Source organism: Pantherophis guttatus, chromosome 6 (assembly GCF_059756535.1).
Source record: "Pantherophis guttatus breed Tessera chromosome 6, ASM5975653v1, whole genome shotgun sequence".
NCBI classification, from domain to species: Eukaryota; Metazoa; Chordata; class Lepidosauria; order Squamata; family Colubridae; genus Pantherophis; species Pantherophis guttatus.
Window position 1 is genome coordinate 60,177,955 of NC_142068.1, and position 15,520 is coordinate 60,193,474.

At 37.9% G+C, this 15,520-nt stretch overlaps 1 protein-coding gene across 5 annotated transcripts in view; it reads right to left on the reverse strand.

Moving 5' to 3' along the window:
* The window catches only part of FAM53B (family with sequence similarity 53 member B), a 128,423-nt gene that overhangs the window by 62,311 nt on the left and 50,592 nt on the right, over nucleotides 1-15,520 (reverse strand). For 3 of the 5 annotated variants that reach the window (XM_087871593.1, XM_060682875.2, XM_087871592.1), the window contains exon 5: nucleotides 8,788-9,566. In XM_087871593.1, the coding sequence (XP_087727719.1) occupies nucleotides 8,788-9,566 (779 nt within the window). Of the gene's footprint in view, nucleotides 1-5,297; nucleotides 5,325-8,787; nucleotides 9,567-15,520 lie in introns of all 5 variants that reach the window. The other 2 variants (XM_034436409.3, XM_034436408.3) reach the window with 1 other exon arrangement.

The following is a 15,520-nucleotide window of genomic DNA, read 5'->3' on the forward strand; positions in this document are numbered from 1 at the left end:
TGATGTGAATCAGTGGACAACATCTTCCCCCCCCCCCAAAAAAATAAGACCTGGTGCCTTTTTTGCGTGGCAAAAAAAATAAGACAGGGTCTTGTCTGTCGTCTATCTATCTATCATCTATCTATCTATCTATCTATCTATCTATCTATCTATCTATCTATCATCTATCTCTATCTATCTATCTATCTATCTATCTATCTATCTATCTATCTATCTATCATCTATCTATCTATCTATCTATCTATCTATCTATCTATCTATTTATCTATCTAAAGCTCTTGTTATTTTAGTAGTTTAATCTTTAATTGGCCAAAACAGTGCATCAGTGAGCAACAGTTTTTGAACCAAGGTATCTGAAATGGGCTAAATTACAGAATGTGTCCAAAATCTGAGGCCTATGACTCCCAAGAGAATGAAATTTGGGGAAATTGTGGCCTCTTCAGTGCTACTGCTGCTACTGTAGGAACATACTACATCTTAATGTTTCATGACAGTTTCTTAGCCAGTCTCACCATCCCTTGCTCCCTGCCCCCCATCAAGCAGCAGCTACTTATCTGCTTCTGGGAAGGGAGGAAAGGTGGCACAGAGAGGAATTCCCACACAATCTTCCCTTCCCATACCACTACTGCATGATCCCCTCATCTGTGTAACCCCCCCTCCATGGATCTTTCCTGACCTGTGCTATCTTGCCACATGCCTTCTCCACACAGCACCTCTTGCACATTTCCCTAACCTAGACTGTGTGGCACTTCTTGCACATGCCCATGCACTCTTCCCAATATGTGCAACCCCTATGCACACCATCCTCAATTGGCATGACACCTCTCATATGTCTCACATTCTTGTTGACGCCCCACTACCCTCCCATGTGCCCTCTGACCTGCATGATACATGTCATGAACTCTTGGACACCCTTCTTTTGACCTATGCTGCTCCACATGCCCTCTCCATAGGCTCATCTTTGGCACACACCAACATATCTTTCTCAATCACACAGCACCTCTTGTGCTTCCTTATGTACCATTCCTGACCCATACAGTTCCTCAATTCCTTGCCCATCTCCAAGTTTCCCACTAGCAAAGTAAATTCAAGGGAGGGAGGGAAGGGGGAAGGATTCTGATGCTCCCCGCCAACAGGACACAGATTACCTAGTATGTTATCATATTATATGTGTGGTTTATTATTTTGTTTTTAGTTTGCTACCCAGTCACACTGTTTGAATTGGGCCGCCTTATAAATTCAGTAAGTAAGCTAAAATAAAATAAAATAAAATTCTTTGCCAATTAATTGGTGAAAGACTGATCATGAATGAGTTAAAAATGGGAGATTCCCTTTTTGACCTTGAAGCAACCACAGAATTGCTGCCTGTGGGGGAAAAGAGTACTGCCTCCTATGTTTTCTGTTGGGCTCCTTTAAAAAGAAAAAAAAAAGCACTGTTGGTTTTAAAAACTTTGCTTCCACTCCTTTCTACAAAGCCTACTTTCTAGGAATCTTTGTGACCTTAAGAACAGCAATCGATTATGATTCACAAAAACTCTTTGAGGAGCAGAAAAAAACAACAACCCTGAACAATTTGCCTTGGTCACACAGAAAAAACTAAGGAAAGATTGAGAACAGGGACCCTAGTCTCCTGAATTACTCCAGCGCCTTAGGCAAAGTTCTTTCTTGCCTGTCACAACAAATGACTTCATTGTGTTCCTACCAGAATACATACAAATATCCCAGCTCACTGTTTTATGAATTTTCACTGCATCAATATGTATCTAATGTTCTTGCATAATAATGCAATTCTTCAAAAATGAAATGCTATTAGTGTCCAGGCAGTGGGGGGGGGGGAATGGACAGGGTAAACATACCTAACCTTTAATATTATTTTCATGTTTTGGGTCACATTTTTGTTGAATGCATTTTTTAAAAAAAGATAAGAAAAATCAACTCAATAATCGTTTAGTATTTCTAACAATGGATAGATTCCGATGAACAGATCCAGCAGTCTTAAGTATGTATTAGTGTAAAAATATCGGTAGTCCTCACAACCTCTAAAACGCAATGTCATGTGACCATATCATTTAGCAACAGCAATCCCAGCAGTCACCATTGTTAAGTTGATGATCTCTGGAGGGCTCGGGACAGGGGCTGCTCCTCTGTCCTGGTCCTGTTAGATCTCTCAGCGGCTTTTGATACCATCGACCATGGTATCATGCTGCACCGGTTGGAAGAGTTGGGGGTGGGAGGCACCGTACTAAGGTGGTTCTCCTCCTTTCTCTCCGACCGGTCGCAGTCTATGTTGACAGGGGGGCAGAGGTCGACCCCGAGGCCCCTCATATGTGGGGTGCCGCAGGGATCGATCCTCTCGCCCCTTTTGTTCAACATTTATGTAAAGCCGCTGGGCGAGATCATCCGTGGTTTTGGGGTGAAGCACCATCAGTACGCGGATGACACCCAGCTGTACATCTCCACCCCGGACCACCCCAACGATGCCCTTGAAGTGATGTCCCAGTGCCTGGAGGCCGTACGGATCTGGATGGGGAGGAACAGGCTCAGGCTCAACCCATCCAAGACCGAGTGGCTGTGGTTTCCGACGTCCCGATATAGTCAGCTAATGCCATCGCTGACTATTGGGGGCGAATCATTGGCCCCCACGGATAGGGCTCGCAACTTGGGTGTCCTCCTGGATTCACGGCTGTCATTAGAAGAGCATGTGACGGCCGTGTCCGGGAGGATTTTTCATCAGTTCGCCTGATTCGCCAGTTGCGTCCCTATCTAGATCGGGACTCCCTACACACAGTCACTCATGCCCTCGTTACTTCTCGTCTGGATTACTGCAACGCTCTCTACATGGGGCTCCCCTTGAGGTGCACTCGGAGGCTCCAACTGGCGCAGAGTGCGGCCGCGCGGGTAGTGATGGGAGCGACATGGAGTTCCCATGTGACACCTCTCCTGCGCGAGCTGCACTGGCTCCCGGTGGTCTTCCGAGTGCGCTTCAAGGTTCTGGTTATCACCTTCAAAGCGCTCCATGGCTTAGGACCTGGTTATTTACGGGACCGCCTGCTACCACCAATAGCCTCCCACCGGCCAGTACGCTCCCATAGAGAGGGGCTCCTCCGGGTGCCGTCGGCCAAACAATGTCGGCTGTCGGCCCCTAGGGGGAGAGCCTTCTCTGTGGGGGCACCTACGATTTGGAACGAGCTCCCCCCGGAGATACGTAGGATCCCGGATCTGCGCACCTTCCGCCGCGCGCTTAAGACCTTTCTATTTTATCAAGCTGGCCTGGCCTAAATCTTCCCCCTTTTTAAATGTGGAAATTTTAAATTTTTAAATTTTAAATTCGTCTTTTTATAGGGGTATGGGTAAGGCATTTTAAATTGGGGAGCCATTTTAGATTTAATTCTGTTTTAAACGTATTTTTAATTGTTTATATTGTATGTTTTTAACTTTGGCTGTTCACCGCCCCGAGTCCTTCGGGAGAGGGGGCGGTATAAAAATCTAATTTAAAAAAAAAAAAAAAAAAGTGATGATTGCTGGTTATTCAGAAGGTGAAGACTTCATGTGACTGAATTCCTGCCAACTTCCCACAAGCAAAGTTAATGGGGTTGCAAGTCTTGGTCACGGCAAGCTTTTCGTTAGGCAACTTGAAATCAAACCGGCAAGCGGGTGGGTGCTATGGAATGTGGGCTGAGGAAGTGCTGTAGTGCAGTGCGAATGTAGGCATGTGGGTGGGTGCATAACCGCAGGATTATTGTGATGGCCACAACTTTGAGGGCGAGTTGTAAAACCCACTTGGTTCAGCACCATCGTGACACTGAAAAGTAACAGAATTAGCAATTGTAATGTAAGGAGAATCTCTACTAGAAACTCTCTATAGTCATCCAGTCATCCATTGGGAAAATATCCTAATCTGACATTTCTGATATTTCTATCTTACTTTTTAAAAACCTATCTATATTATATTTCAGTAGGTGTACATCTACCACCTTTCCTGTCTCTTTACATTTGTTAGGCCTAAAACAATCATGGTCAATTAAAGTAAGGGCTGAATGTTAAAAATTGTTATTTGTTTAAGACAATTATTCAATTTATAATTAAAGCTTTCTGATTTTTCAGAATACCTCTAACATGTGTTGGAAATCGTTTATATTTAGCATTTGTGTGAGAGGTTCAAGAACTATTTCCAATTCCTTTTGCCCCACTCCATTTAAATCCTTACTACAACAGCTTCTGGCCACCCCCTTTTTCAGGGTTTATTTTAAAAAATTAATTGGCTGCAGCCCATTTCTGAGGGAAATGTTTTCTGGTTTCTTGTAAGGTAGATTTATGAAATGGTATTTTGAACAAAGCAACACGAAAACATCTGGCAAGCATTTGTTAATGTGAACTCAAATGATGGCATCTAAGTAACTAATAAATTAGGAGAATGTGTTTTTTGGGGGGGCTGGTTTGGTTTTTCTCCCCCTTTTCTTGCATTCATTAAAACCAGCATATGATGAAAAGGACTGATCACAATTACAATTACATGGAAGCTTGCTTTGCCTGAATGCCTTCTTGTAATATTCTATCAAGACCTTTTTAGATCTCTGATTTGCCATTTGGGACTAATTTATATAGTTCTTTCATCCAGATGGTTAAGATCACACAAGGACCCACACAACAGAAATAGTTAACTTCAATGCTGGATCTTGCATTGTTTTGCACAGTAGGAATCTTGCTGTACAGCAGAATATATTGTGTTGCTCTGCATCACTGTCAGATATAGTGAGTACCCCATCAATGTTTGAGGCACCCTTAACAGAAAATGTAGTTAAAGTGTGAAAATGCTACTTTTCTCATTGAGCCATTTATATACTTGATGGCATACAAGATTGTTCTTCTAACTGTATGAATTTTCAGGATAAAGTAGGAATATTATAAAAATATTTTAGGAATCAAATAAATTCTTTATAACAACCATATTAAAAGTATTTTAGACTTTTATATCCAGGACACTATAATTACTAAAACAACAGACAAAATTAATTTAAAGAATATCTAAATTTATAAAATACTCTCTTAGTTTAGATTTATTAAAACAATTTAAGCTGAAATACAGTTCTATAATTACAAGAAAGCCTGTACTATATTATCAAATTCTATTTCAAATGATCAATTTTTGGTACAGGAAGTTTAACTGGATCCTGAATAAATTCAGACAGCAATAACTCTTTGTGTTATAACTCTTTGTGATTTAAAACATAGACATAATTTTCCAACAGTAGAAAAGACAATATAGACATTTACATGTAAAAATAAGCTGTACTTACAGAATGAAACCTCCAGTTCATGACAAACTGCAGAAAACAAATTTATTATTCTGCATCAATTAATGTAGCCTACAATTGGACATTGTAACATTTTAACCTGAAACTAGATCAGGAATGAATAGAAATCAAATTAAGATTAAATTTTTATTAATTGGGAAGAGTTATAGCTAATTATGGCTCAAATTATCCAAACCTGGGAAAATATGTCCATCATCACAGATTTAACTGGCACACAGGAGTCTTTGGATAAGAAGGATCCACAAGCTATGATCCAAGCTTTAAGAGTAAATAAATGGAATTATTAATAATACTCGGCTTATCCAATTTTAAATCATGAATGGTCCATTATTTGGGAGTATTTCTGTCTTGAATGATTAAATTTGACTTTGTCCCATTCAGTCTTTTCATGTGAGCAAAAGGTAGAATGAATTGTTTATTGCCATTGTTTTAAATGAAGTGCACAAAAGGGAGCTCTGCATTTGATCAGAATAATATGGATACAAAGGGATGGCTATATCTTTCTTTATATGTTTGCTCAATCAAATAATGTAGCTCTATAGCAAATAAAGTAAAAATGTTAAAGCAATTAACTGGTAGGAATAAGGTTTAAACTTGTCCGGTCATTGACTACATTTTAATTAGAGAGAGACTTTAAACACATGACCAAAGGGCATAAACTGACTCATTGCTGCTAAATTATAAAGCAATATTAATGCTGTTGATGCAATATACAGTATGAAGAGTAAGGTACATTTTCTGATTTCTTTAAGGAAACCTACATTAACACTTGAGAAAGTCATTTAAATTATTAATAATTCTGAGAAGCTTAAATAATTGGGATTGGAGTGCCTTTTTAAAAACTGTTCTTCCTTTGATACCAACATCGTTTAAATTATCTCACTGATTTCATTGGGATCGAAATTCAATTTGCAGATTAGATCTATACCCTAGTATTTACCTTATGGTTCTAGCAATCTTCTTGGGGGTAAATATAACAGCAGATCCAAGTTTATCACTGTCCTACCTTTATACCTCTTTGGTAATACATGGATTTTGTTGTATATTTTCCTATTCCAGAGTAACTACAAAGACACACCTTTTCACTACAGTTGCCCTTAATCTTTTTATCCCAATAAAGCAATTGAAAGTCCCCGATGCTGCTGAATGTATGTAAAATATGTTTAAAGCCCTGCTGGTTAAAAAAAATTAAGCAATACAAAAAAGTGTTTCATTGAGAGATTCCTTTTCTGGCTTCCTTCCTTAATACCCAAATATTCCTGGATATAGACACAAAGAACTATATATTTTTAAAGATTTCTGCAAGTACAAGAGACTAAAAAACTTCTGGAAAATCCAAGTAGTAGAATTTCAACTTCGGACTCCTAAAGTATAATGTCCTTTTTTAAAAAACTACTTATTTAGTTTATTGGCTAATAAAAGTAGATTAGCATATTACATTTCACACGTTTTCAGGCAGGAATTCCAAAGCAGTTTAATGTATTATTTGCCCCTAAAGTCACCTGTGCATATATCTCCTTACCCAAACTTCATTAGGGAAAAAAAAATTTAAACAAAAACAAATCAACTTTTTCAATCAGCCAAGGGTATATACCAGTGATGGCTAACCTTTTCCGAACCAAGTGCCGAAAGTGTGGGCGCATATGCCCGAATGCATGCAGGTGCGCCCGAACCCACAAAATGCAATGTGCACACAGCCCCCATGCATGTGACCTGCCCCATACATGTGTGCATGGCCCTCCACATGCCCCCGTGCATGTGTGTGCGCCCATCCAGCACGCGCCCCACCCTACGCATGCATGTGTGGTCCCCTGCATGCGTCCCTGCGCATGTGTGCACCTCCCAGTACGTGCCCCCCACCCCGTGCATGCATGGCAGAGACCTGAAGACTAGCTGGCTGGTGGGAGGTGCACGCGCATGCACGGCACAACTGAACTGGGCCGATGGCTTGCGTGCCCAAAGAGAGGGCGTTGTGTGCCACCTCTGGCACTCGTGCCATAGGTTTGCCATCACGGGTATATACGGTATAAAATACATCACAGAAAGGAGAGGAGAAAAATTCCTTCCATCAAGAGATATTTTAATCAGGTAAAGTAAAAACAAAAACAAAAAGGAGCACTTGGTGAAGAAATAAGTTCTTAACAAAAACTATATTGATATTGTTTCCTGATTACTTATTTGTACCCTATAACTATCATTAAGTGTTGTACCTTATAATTCTTGATGAATGTATTTTTTCTTTTATGTACACTCAGAGCATATGCACTGACAAATTCCTTGTTTGTCCAATCAAATTTAGCCAATAAAAAATTCTATTCTGTTCTGTTCTGTTCTGTTCTGTTCTGTTCTGTTCTGTTCTGTTCTGTTCTGTTCTGTTCTGTTCTATTCTAACATTTACTGCAGCATATTTTGTTCGGAAGAAATACCAAAATGATATACAATTCAAGGCAGTTAATACTAAAGCCTCCTGGAGATACAGGGCTGTTTACAGCCTACAGCCAGTGTTTGCAGTCTTATGACTATGGAGGCCAGAGCATAGACATGTTATGGTAGCAAAACTGGAATTCTGATACAAAAGCAAAATTAATACACAAGCTACTTTTCAAGCCTGATTTATCTCTGAATTATACAAAAGTGCTGATATTTTATTAAGTAGAATCAGAAAACACTTTAGTTATTTGATACAAGAATAAAAGGGACTTTGCATGCTTTAAGAGTTCTTTAAGAGTTCTTACAGCTCAACTTTTTTAAAACTATTTTTTTCTTGTTCTGAAAGTAAAAATGTATGGGTGTCACATCCTCTGATATATAGTTCAGATATCTTATCTGTTCAGCTCTTTAGATTCCTGAGTGAACAGGAAAGTACTGCTGCTTGAAGAGAAGAGCAACAACGAAGTGGAAAATTACAGACGTTGTGACTCTGAAGTCAAAGCTCATTAGACAATGAACTCCCCAGTTTAGAGAATTCAGAACAGAAAATAGGTGAGCACCGGTGCCTTTGAGGTTTCCTCCAGTTTCCACAGTATATAAGCCACCCCTTCAACAATTAATTATATAAGGTCAAAAAATATTACCAGTATCTTTCTTCCTAGAGGAAAACAACTCGGTTTCAATAATGCTGAACTATAAGAAACGTTAAATTGATTTGAAAGTTACATTATAAAGTGAATTAAGTTTTTTAAAAAAAGTTTCGGAAGAGTATTGTTCAGAATAAAAATGAAAATAGTGTTCAAATGCAGGAGAGTTAGAGAAAATATTAATTACAGTAACCATGAATTTTGACCTATGCACAAAAAGAAGATAAGGAATTGGGAAAAGACCTAAAACTGGATGAAACTATTCAGTTTTCTGAGTTTTATCACTAACAGTGTCAAAACAGTGCAGACATCTATGCATAAACAAACCCCTTAGTGTTGTTTTGTATACTTAGGTTTGACCATGCTATTCCCAGTGTGAGATAATCAATTCTTACCTGTGTCATCTTGACAAGGTCCAATGAAGGTCTTTGTTCCTTTACCTCTTCAGGTCGTCTTCGCTTAATTCCAACTTTCTTGTCATTAAGGACACATGGTTGAGACCGACTTCGAGAAAGCCCATTGGAGCGCCTTGTCAACTCTGGTGTCGAGGCAGGTGTGCTGTTTGCTGAGGGCAGACAATATTCCGAAAAGGAAATTTGATCATGGGAACAAGAGAGAGATCGCTGCATGTCAATCCTGCCACTCTCAGAAGAGCTATGATCATTACCCCAAATATCATTTGTCTGTCCGTAAGTGGCTGACTTTCGCATTCCTTGGCATGGCTGACACCCAAATCTATTGCTAAATCCCATCTGGTCATATGATGAGGAGAGAGTACTTGACCTGGAAGGAAGGCTAAAGCTTGAACTTCTCTGCATTGTTGTGAATCCATTGGAGTAACGCTGCACACTTCCCCCGCTGTAGCAGCGTCTCTTTTCTACAGGAGTCCAGACCTTTGATCCTATGGGCTTCCATGAAGCCCGGCAACTAGACATCTCATCGGAAAAAGAGAGTGATCGACACTGGCGTTTGCTGGGAGGTGCTGAAGGATTGCCATTGCGGTCACTAAGGCTGAGATCCTTGATCAAGTTGGTTACTGAGCATGCATTAGCTGGCTCTCTCTGCCATAAGGAGCTTTCATCATTTTTGTCAGGCAAGCAGTCCCAAATGTTGGCACTTGGCTGTTCGACCTGAAGGGGATATTTCCTGCTGAGATCTCTCCATCTGTCATTTTCTAGTTTTAAAGGATAAAATGATATACAATCAATCAGTCAAATATTTATTACAGTCAAAGTCTGGTACAATTAAAAATTCTCAAAGAATATCTAGAATAAAACAACACACACAAATCAAATCTATGTTGAAATCATAATTTGGCAGCCTATCTGTCAGTTGCACATAAACAAGAGCAAGGCCTAAGCTATAATATAATATTAGGCTTTAAATTGTGAAGGCCTATACTTATTAGACAATAATAAAAGTACAATGGGGTGATGATATCAAAAGATTTAGTGCATTAATGATATAAAATAGTTATAATGGATTATTCATCAGGTTTTGGCAAATCTGTAGTGCTGCTGTGTAGAATCTTGCTACCTGTGCTGTGACTACCATCCATTTGTCTTTAAGCAACCACTTAAAGAGAGGTTTTAAACCAGATTTAGAGAGGGCTGTAAAACACTGTGAAGCAGTATGTAAGTCTAAGTGCTATTGCTAAGTGCTATTGCTATTAGAAAAAGTAGTATTTCCTATCATACATAGTAGTCCTTATGTGATCTAAAAATGTGATTATGTGATTTATATTACTAAAAACTAGAGTCTACATTTTGTTCTTTATGTCTTTCAGAGATCCTTTCATTCACAATATTCTCCTTTCTTTTCTTTTTTTTCAAATAAATAAATATATAGGTTTATTGCAAGCTTAATCTCTCTACAAGAATCTGAACTACTAATGGTTCAAGCAATTTGGTGGCAAATAAGGATTTCATTGTGGGCTGTCATAGATTTCTTGTTGGTGCTAAGGGATTTCAGACTGAGGATGCTTTGGTCAGAGATTCTGATGTCTGGTGGAGGTTTGTTCTCCGATCCCGTGGATTGGCTTCCGAACACCTCACCTCACAATATTCTCCTTTCAAAAGCCTCTAGTATCTAGATTTAAGTAAGTTTAGTGTCACAAATCCTAAACAATGGTTAATTTTATCTACAATTAGATTCTTTCAAATAGCTCTGTAAAGTCTTACATAAAATTGTCTTGTTTTCCTCTAACTATAGCTACAGTAAATCTTGGTCCTCTGGATTTGGATGACGATGGTTATCTAAATTGGAAGGAGATATGGGGGAAACAGATGATCCTGACACTTACAGCAATTTATTCCCACGGTGCTCAACAATAGTTTAATCATAAATTTAAATATTATGTCCAAACAAGCATCTATATTTTATTCCCAAGTTTTGCTCATACTCAGCACTTGAATTTAGGGAAACAATATTTTTTCCATTGGGAAAAAAACATTCACCTTAAATATTTGCTGCCATGGATCCCAGCCAGTTCATGCTACGGCCAATCCAGAAACCTATTTTAAGATCATGGTGATCTTAAAGATATATTATTGTTTTGATAGAATATGGGTCAGAGAACAGAAAAATTCCTAATATGTGGACTCTTCCCTCCCCCGACTTTTGGATAAAAATGAAACCATCTAGAATTATAGCTCCATTGTAAGCTGCCGTGAGCTACTGATTCATTTCAACATCTCACCTACATCTGCTGTGGTTGACAGTTATTAAAGTTCTGACTTAAATTCAGCTGACAGTAGCTTTGTTAAGAAACAAACCATGAGAACAGCAGCAGAGAAAAGCAACAGATTCTGTACTATTATCAGGAGTGGTGGCTTGTTTCTTCTACTTTTTTCTCTCTTCTAAGAGACAAAGGAAATCAGAAGATTGGAACTGAAACTGCTTACGCATGAAATATAGTTTCAGCCATATCTGAATGGCCATTTAATATCTTATTCAGCATGAAGCAAAAATACTGGGGATTATAGCACTGAGAACATTTTTTAAATCCATACATTATTAAGGCTTACAATCAATCTCAAAGCGCTAGAGTGCAAATTTAATTGTACTCCAAAGCAGCTCAGTATCCTAACAATTTGGATGAATGAAAGGACTATTTAAGCAGAATGACATGGGGGTGTTCATAGGGTGGGTTCAGTTTCAAAGACTTGAGCGATGAAGGTTTTAATAAGAGGAAATTCTGTTCTTAGTGATGTGTGTGTATCTATTATGAATATTTATTAGGAGAAAAGCCTGCAAAGCAATAGATGGCAACAATCCAAAGCCAGGAAAAAGATTATTCTGTTAACATTGTATGCAAGAGGAAATAATCTTTTTTCCCGCTTCTTTGTCGTTCAGGAACAGTTCACAGTGCATGTGCTATCATACTCAAACCGCACCACTATCTGCAAGGTCTCCATTTTATTTTGTGATAATTTCCCCTCATAATCAGGCACCAAAACAGAACTCTGGAGTCCTTCCCTACAATCCTCATGTGCTTTCTTCTTTAATCATATTCTCAAAGGCCAGTTGCCTTGACATTGAATATGGAAAAAGTTTTGTGCTTGGTATTGGCTGACCTTTAAAAACCAGTGCTTAGATGTTTTGTTCTGAAGCCTTCTGTAGACTACAGATTCTGGATTTTTGCTGACAATTATTTTAACAATTAGGTACTAGAAACTTGGTAAAAAATGTGTAGCATAAATGCAGACAGCTAAACAATTTTAATTGTTTAAATACACCCACAATTAGCTTGAGGTCCTAGGCCTTAGGGCCAGTACTTGGAGCAAAACAATCTAACCTGAACAACTTATATCAGCAGTGACCAATCCCATGGCTATGCAGACTAATCAAATAATTCATGGGAGTATCTGATTCTCATGATTTTTATACTTTTTTAAATTTATTGGTTGTAAGCTGCACTGAATTGTTCTAAGATGGGCAGCTATCAAATGTGATATATTTATCTATCTCCTTCTTTTACGAACTAAATCAGTCTGTTGCAATGAAATAATAGATATTATTCACACAATCACATCTACACATAGTTAAAAAATTGATTAAAGACTCCCTCAATATGAAAATAAAAAATATGACAAAAATATTTAAAGGGAACAAAATCAAAATAGCATTCTTTGATCATGATGTACTTTCTTCAGAACTGTGGATACTTTTACAACAATGATACTTCTTGGTGATTCTCAATTGATCCTTGTGTTGGAAGAAAATAATCAGTCATTCTCAGAACAATTTGAAGGAAAAATCAGTGATCGAGAACTAATGTCAAACCTTGATTAGAATTAATGGCTAAACAGTCAAATGAAAAGATAATTACAGTGGGCTTAATAATGTAAGCCTACTGTAAGATTCATAAGTTGAATTCCTCCTGGAGGAAAACTGGAAGACGTTTAAAATAAGCAATTAGATGAAGAAAACTATTGGATTATGTAAACTGTCTAAAACATAAGGCAGCTGAAAATATCTTTGCAAACAGCAGTGGCATGAAGTTGGAACATTAGCTGAGCAGCTAATGGAGGGTAGGGTAAAATAATTTATAACTTGATTTACCATACTTCAGGAAGTGACTATATTACTCGGTCATAACTGTCATCTGAAATTAGAACAATGTGGAGCTACAAAACAGCTCTTCAAATACATGAGATCAACAAAATACATGAAAACTTAATCTGAAATACATTTATTGTGGTTTGCTCTATAAAATGCCAAACCTTCCAATTAGTTCAGAAATCAGCAAATAATGCCTTAAGGTGTCTGTAGTTTAGACAGTGCTAAAAGGTTTTTAAAAAATTTTTAAAAAGAGAGACTTGTATAGCCAGCATATTTCACATTTTCATGAATCACCTCTGTGTGAGTTGGGTAGCTGGATAAATTTGTTTAACAAATAAATAAGTTACAATGTGCTGAAAAAAAGTGAGTTACAAGTGTTCCTCGCACTTACAATGGTTGTACAGTCCCTGTGGTAATGTGATTGCAATTTGGGCACCTTGCAACCAGCATGCATTTACATTGGTTGCAGCATCCCAGCGTGATGCGATAGCCATTTGCGACATTCCCAAGGGGTTCCAACAAAGTCAAAGGGGGGAAGAGGGTGGATTTGCATAACAATCACATGATTCACATAATGACCCCAGTAAATAAAACTGTAAAATTGGCCATGACTCATTGCATTCTTTAGTGACTGGAGTTGTGGTCCTAACCGTGATATATCAAGGACTACTTATAGTGTTCAACGATTAAAATTGCATGTCATCTATAAAAACTATAAAACGTTTGTGAAACGATAAAAGATAATGGAAACCATTATATTTAAATTATTAAAATATACTAATATCTCCCTTCAATATCTATTTCATTATTTTATTTGGCCTTCTCCTTTGGTATTTTATTTCATTCATTAGTTATGTTGATTTAAACATCCTGCTTACATCAGACCCTCCATCTTCCTCTTTAAACAATAAGCAAGAATCTCATACTAGCTATAGCCAATAATAACAGGATCCTGGAGCCTTATTTATATCTTATTTGTTCACAAAATAATTTCTGAGTCACCTTTCAACCCAGTAGGTACCTGGAAGATGATTTACAAGTTAAAGCTTGAACAAGGCATTCTACCCACAGAATGGAAAGCTTTGATAATGCAGTCTCTGAACTATCCCAACCTCTGCCAACAGAGAGGAAAAGAGGTTTCTTCATTTATTTAATTCTATGTTTTCTTTTTAAGTCATCCTTTTGTACAATAAGCTGGCATAACCTCATCACTGAATTGCATTGATTTTATTTATGAGTATACACATGTTTTGTCAACTATAAGCTTTAGAAAGCCAAGGATATTTTTAAAAAGTACAAAAATGTAAGATAAAGAAAACCAGTACTTTGAACTGTGTGAAAACAACTGTTAGCCCGTAAAATGAAGACAAAATAAGCTTATAATACACCAGAGCAAGAACTAAAAAGCAAACCAATGATTGCATTTTGCACTAACCCATGCTTCGAGGGTGAGATGCAGCAATTATATATGAAAACTTGGACAACTAATGCTAGATCGAGCTTCTCCAAGAAAAGAGGATAACTGGTATATAAGCTGAAGCTGGGCACAAGTGCTAAGCAACCATATCTACCATGGACTGAGCTGACAAATAAAAACAACTTCTCACCAATGGAATACCTGTCTTATTTAGACTGAGCACAAACATTAGTCAACTAAAGTTAATATAAATATTAATACACTGATGAGATACTTAAAATTCTGGATGTTAATTCCCCCAGCAGGTTCATATAGAAACTTATAGAAGATCAGAAAACTGCCGTCTCGGTGGCAATAGAAATAATAACCATGCAGTTTCTCTGTTATACAAATATTATCTTAAATGGGAGCAAGCTTGAAACTAAAACTGAGCAAATTTATTTAAGATGACAGTCGAAAAAGAAGAAAAATAAACAGGGAAATCTTTGGAACATCGTACGTTCTGGAGATGAGGTTTGCTAGTCTTCCAGAATAGTGTGAAGATCTGGCTCTGCTAATTGACATCGGGCTCTACAAGGGCTATGCAGCCATGAGATGGTTGGTGGATTGAGGGTGCTCCCTCTACCTCTACCTCTTTAACTTAACATCTTAATTTTTAACTTTGTTCTTAATTCTGTTTTCTAATTTATGCTTTTTACACAGCTGTTTGTTATGGTAAACTGCCCAGAGTCATTTAGGTGAGATGAGTGGTTTAGAAATTTGATAAGTAAAAGCATCCACAGTCTTTTGTTTCAGCCATTTCAAGTACTTTTTGTAAATACAGTATAAACCTTACGATGTTTGCTGAAGACACAAAAATAAGTTAAGTGCATAATGATTTACCCTTCTGCTATGTTTTCCTCCATGATCTTCTTCTTTATAATAACTTACAAAAATAATTTACGGCAGTATATCACATAATTATGGGCTTTAATTATTTTGAAATATGGGTATGCTTTTGAGTATGGCATATAGAACACTCTGGAGCCAGCCAGAGGTGGTGTTTTCTGGTTCTCCGAACTACTCAAAATTTCCGCTACCGGTTCTCTAGAACCTGTCAGAACCTGCTGGATTTCACCCCTGCCCTCCCCCCAGGGATGGCAGGTTGA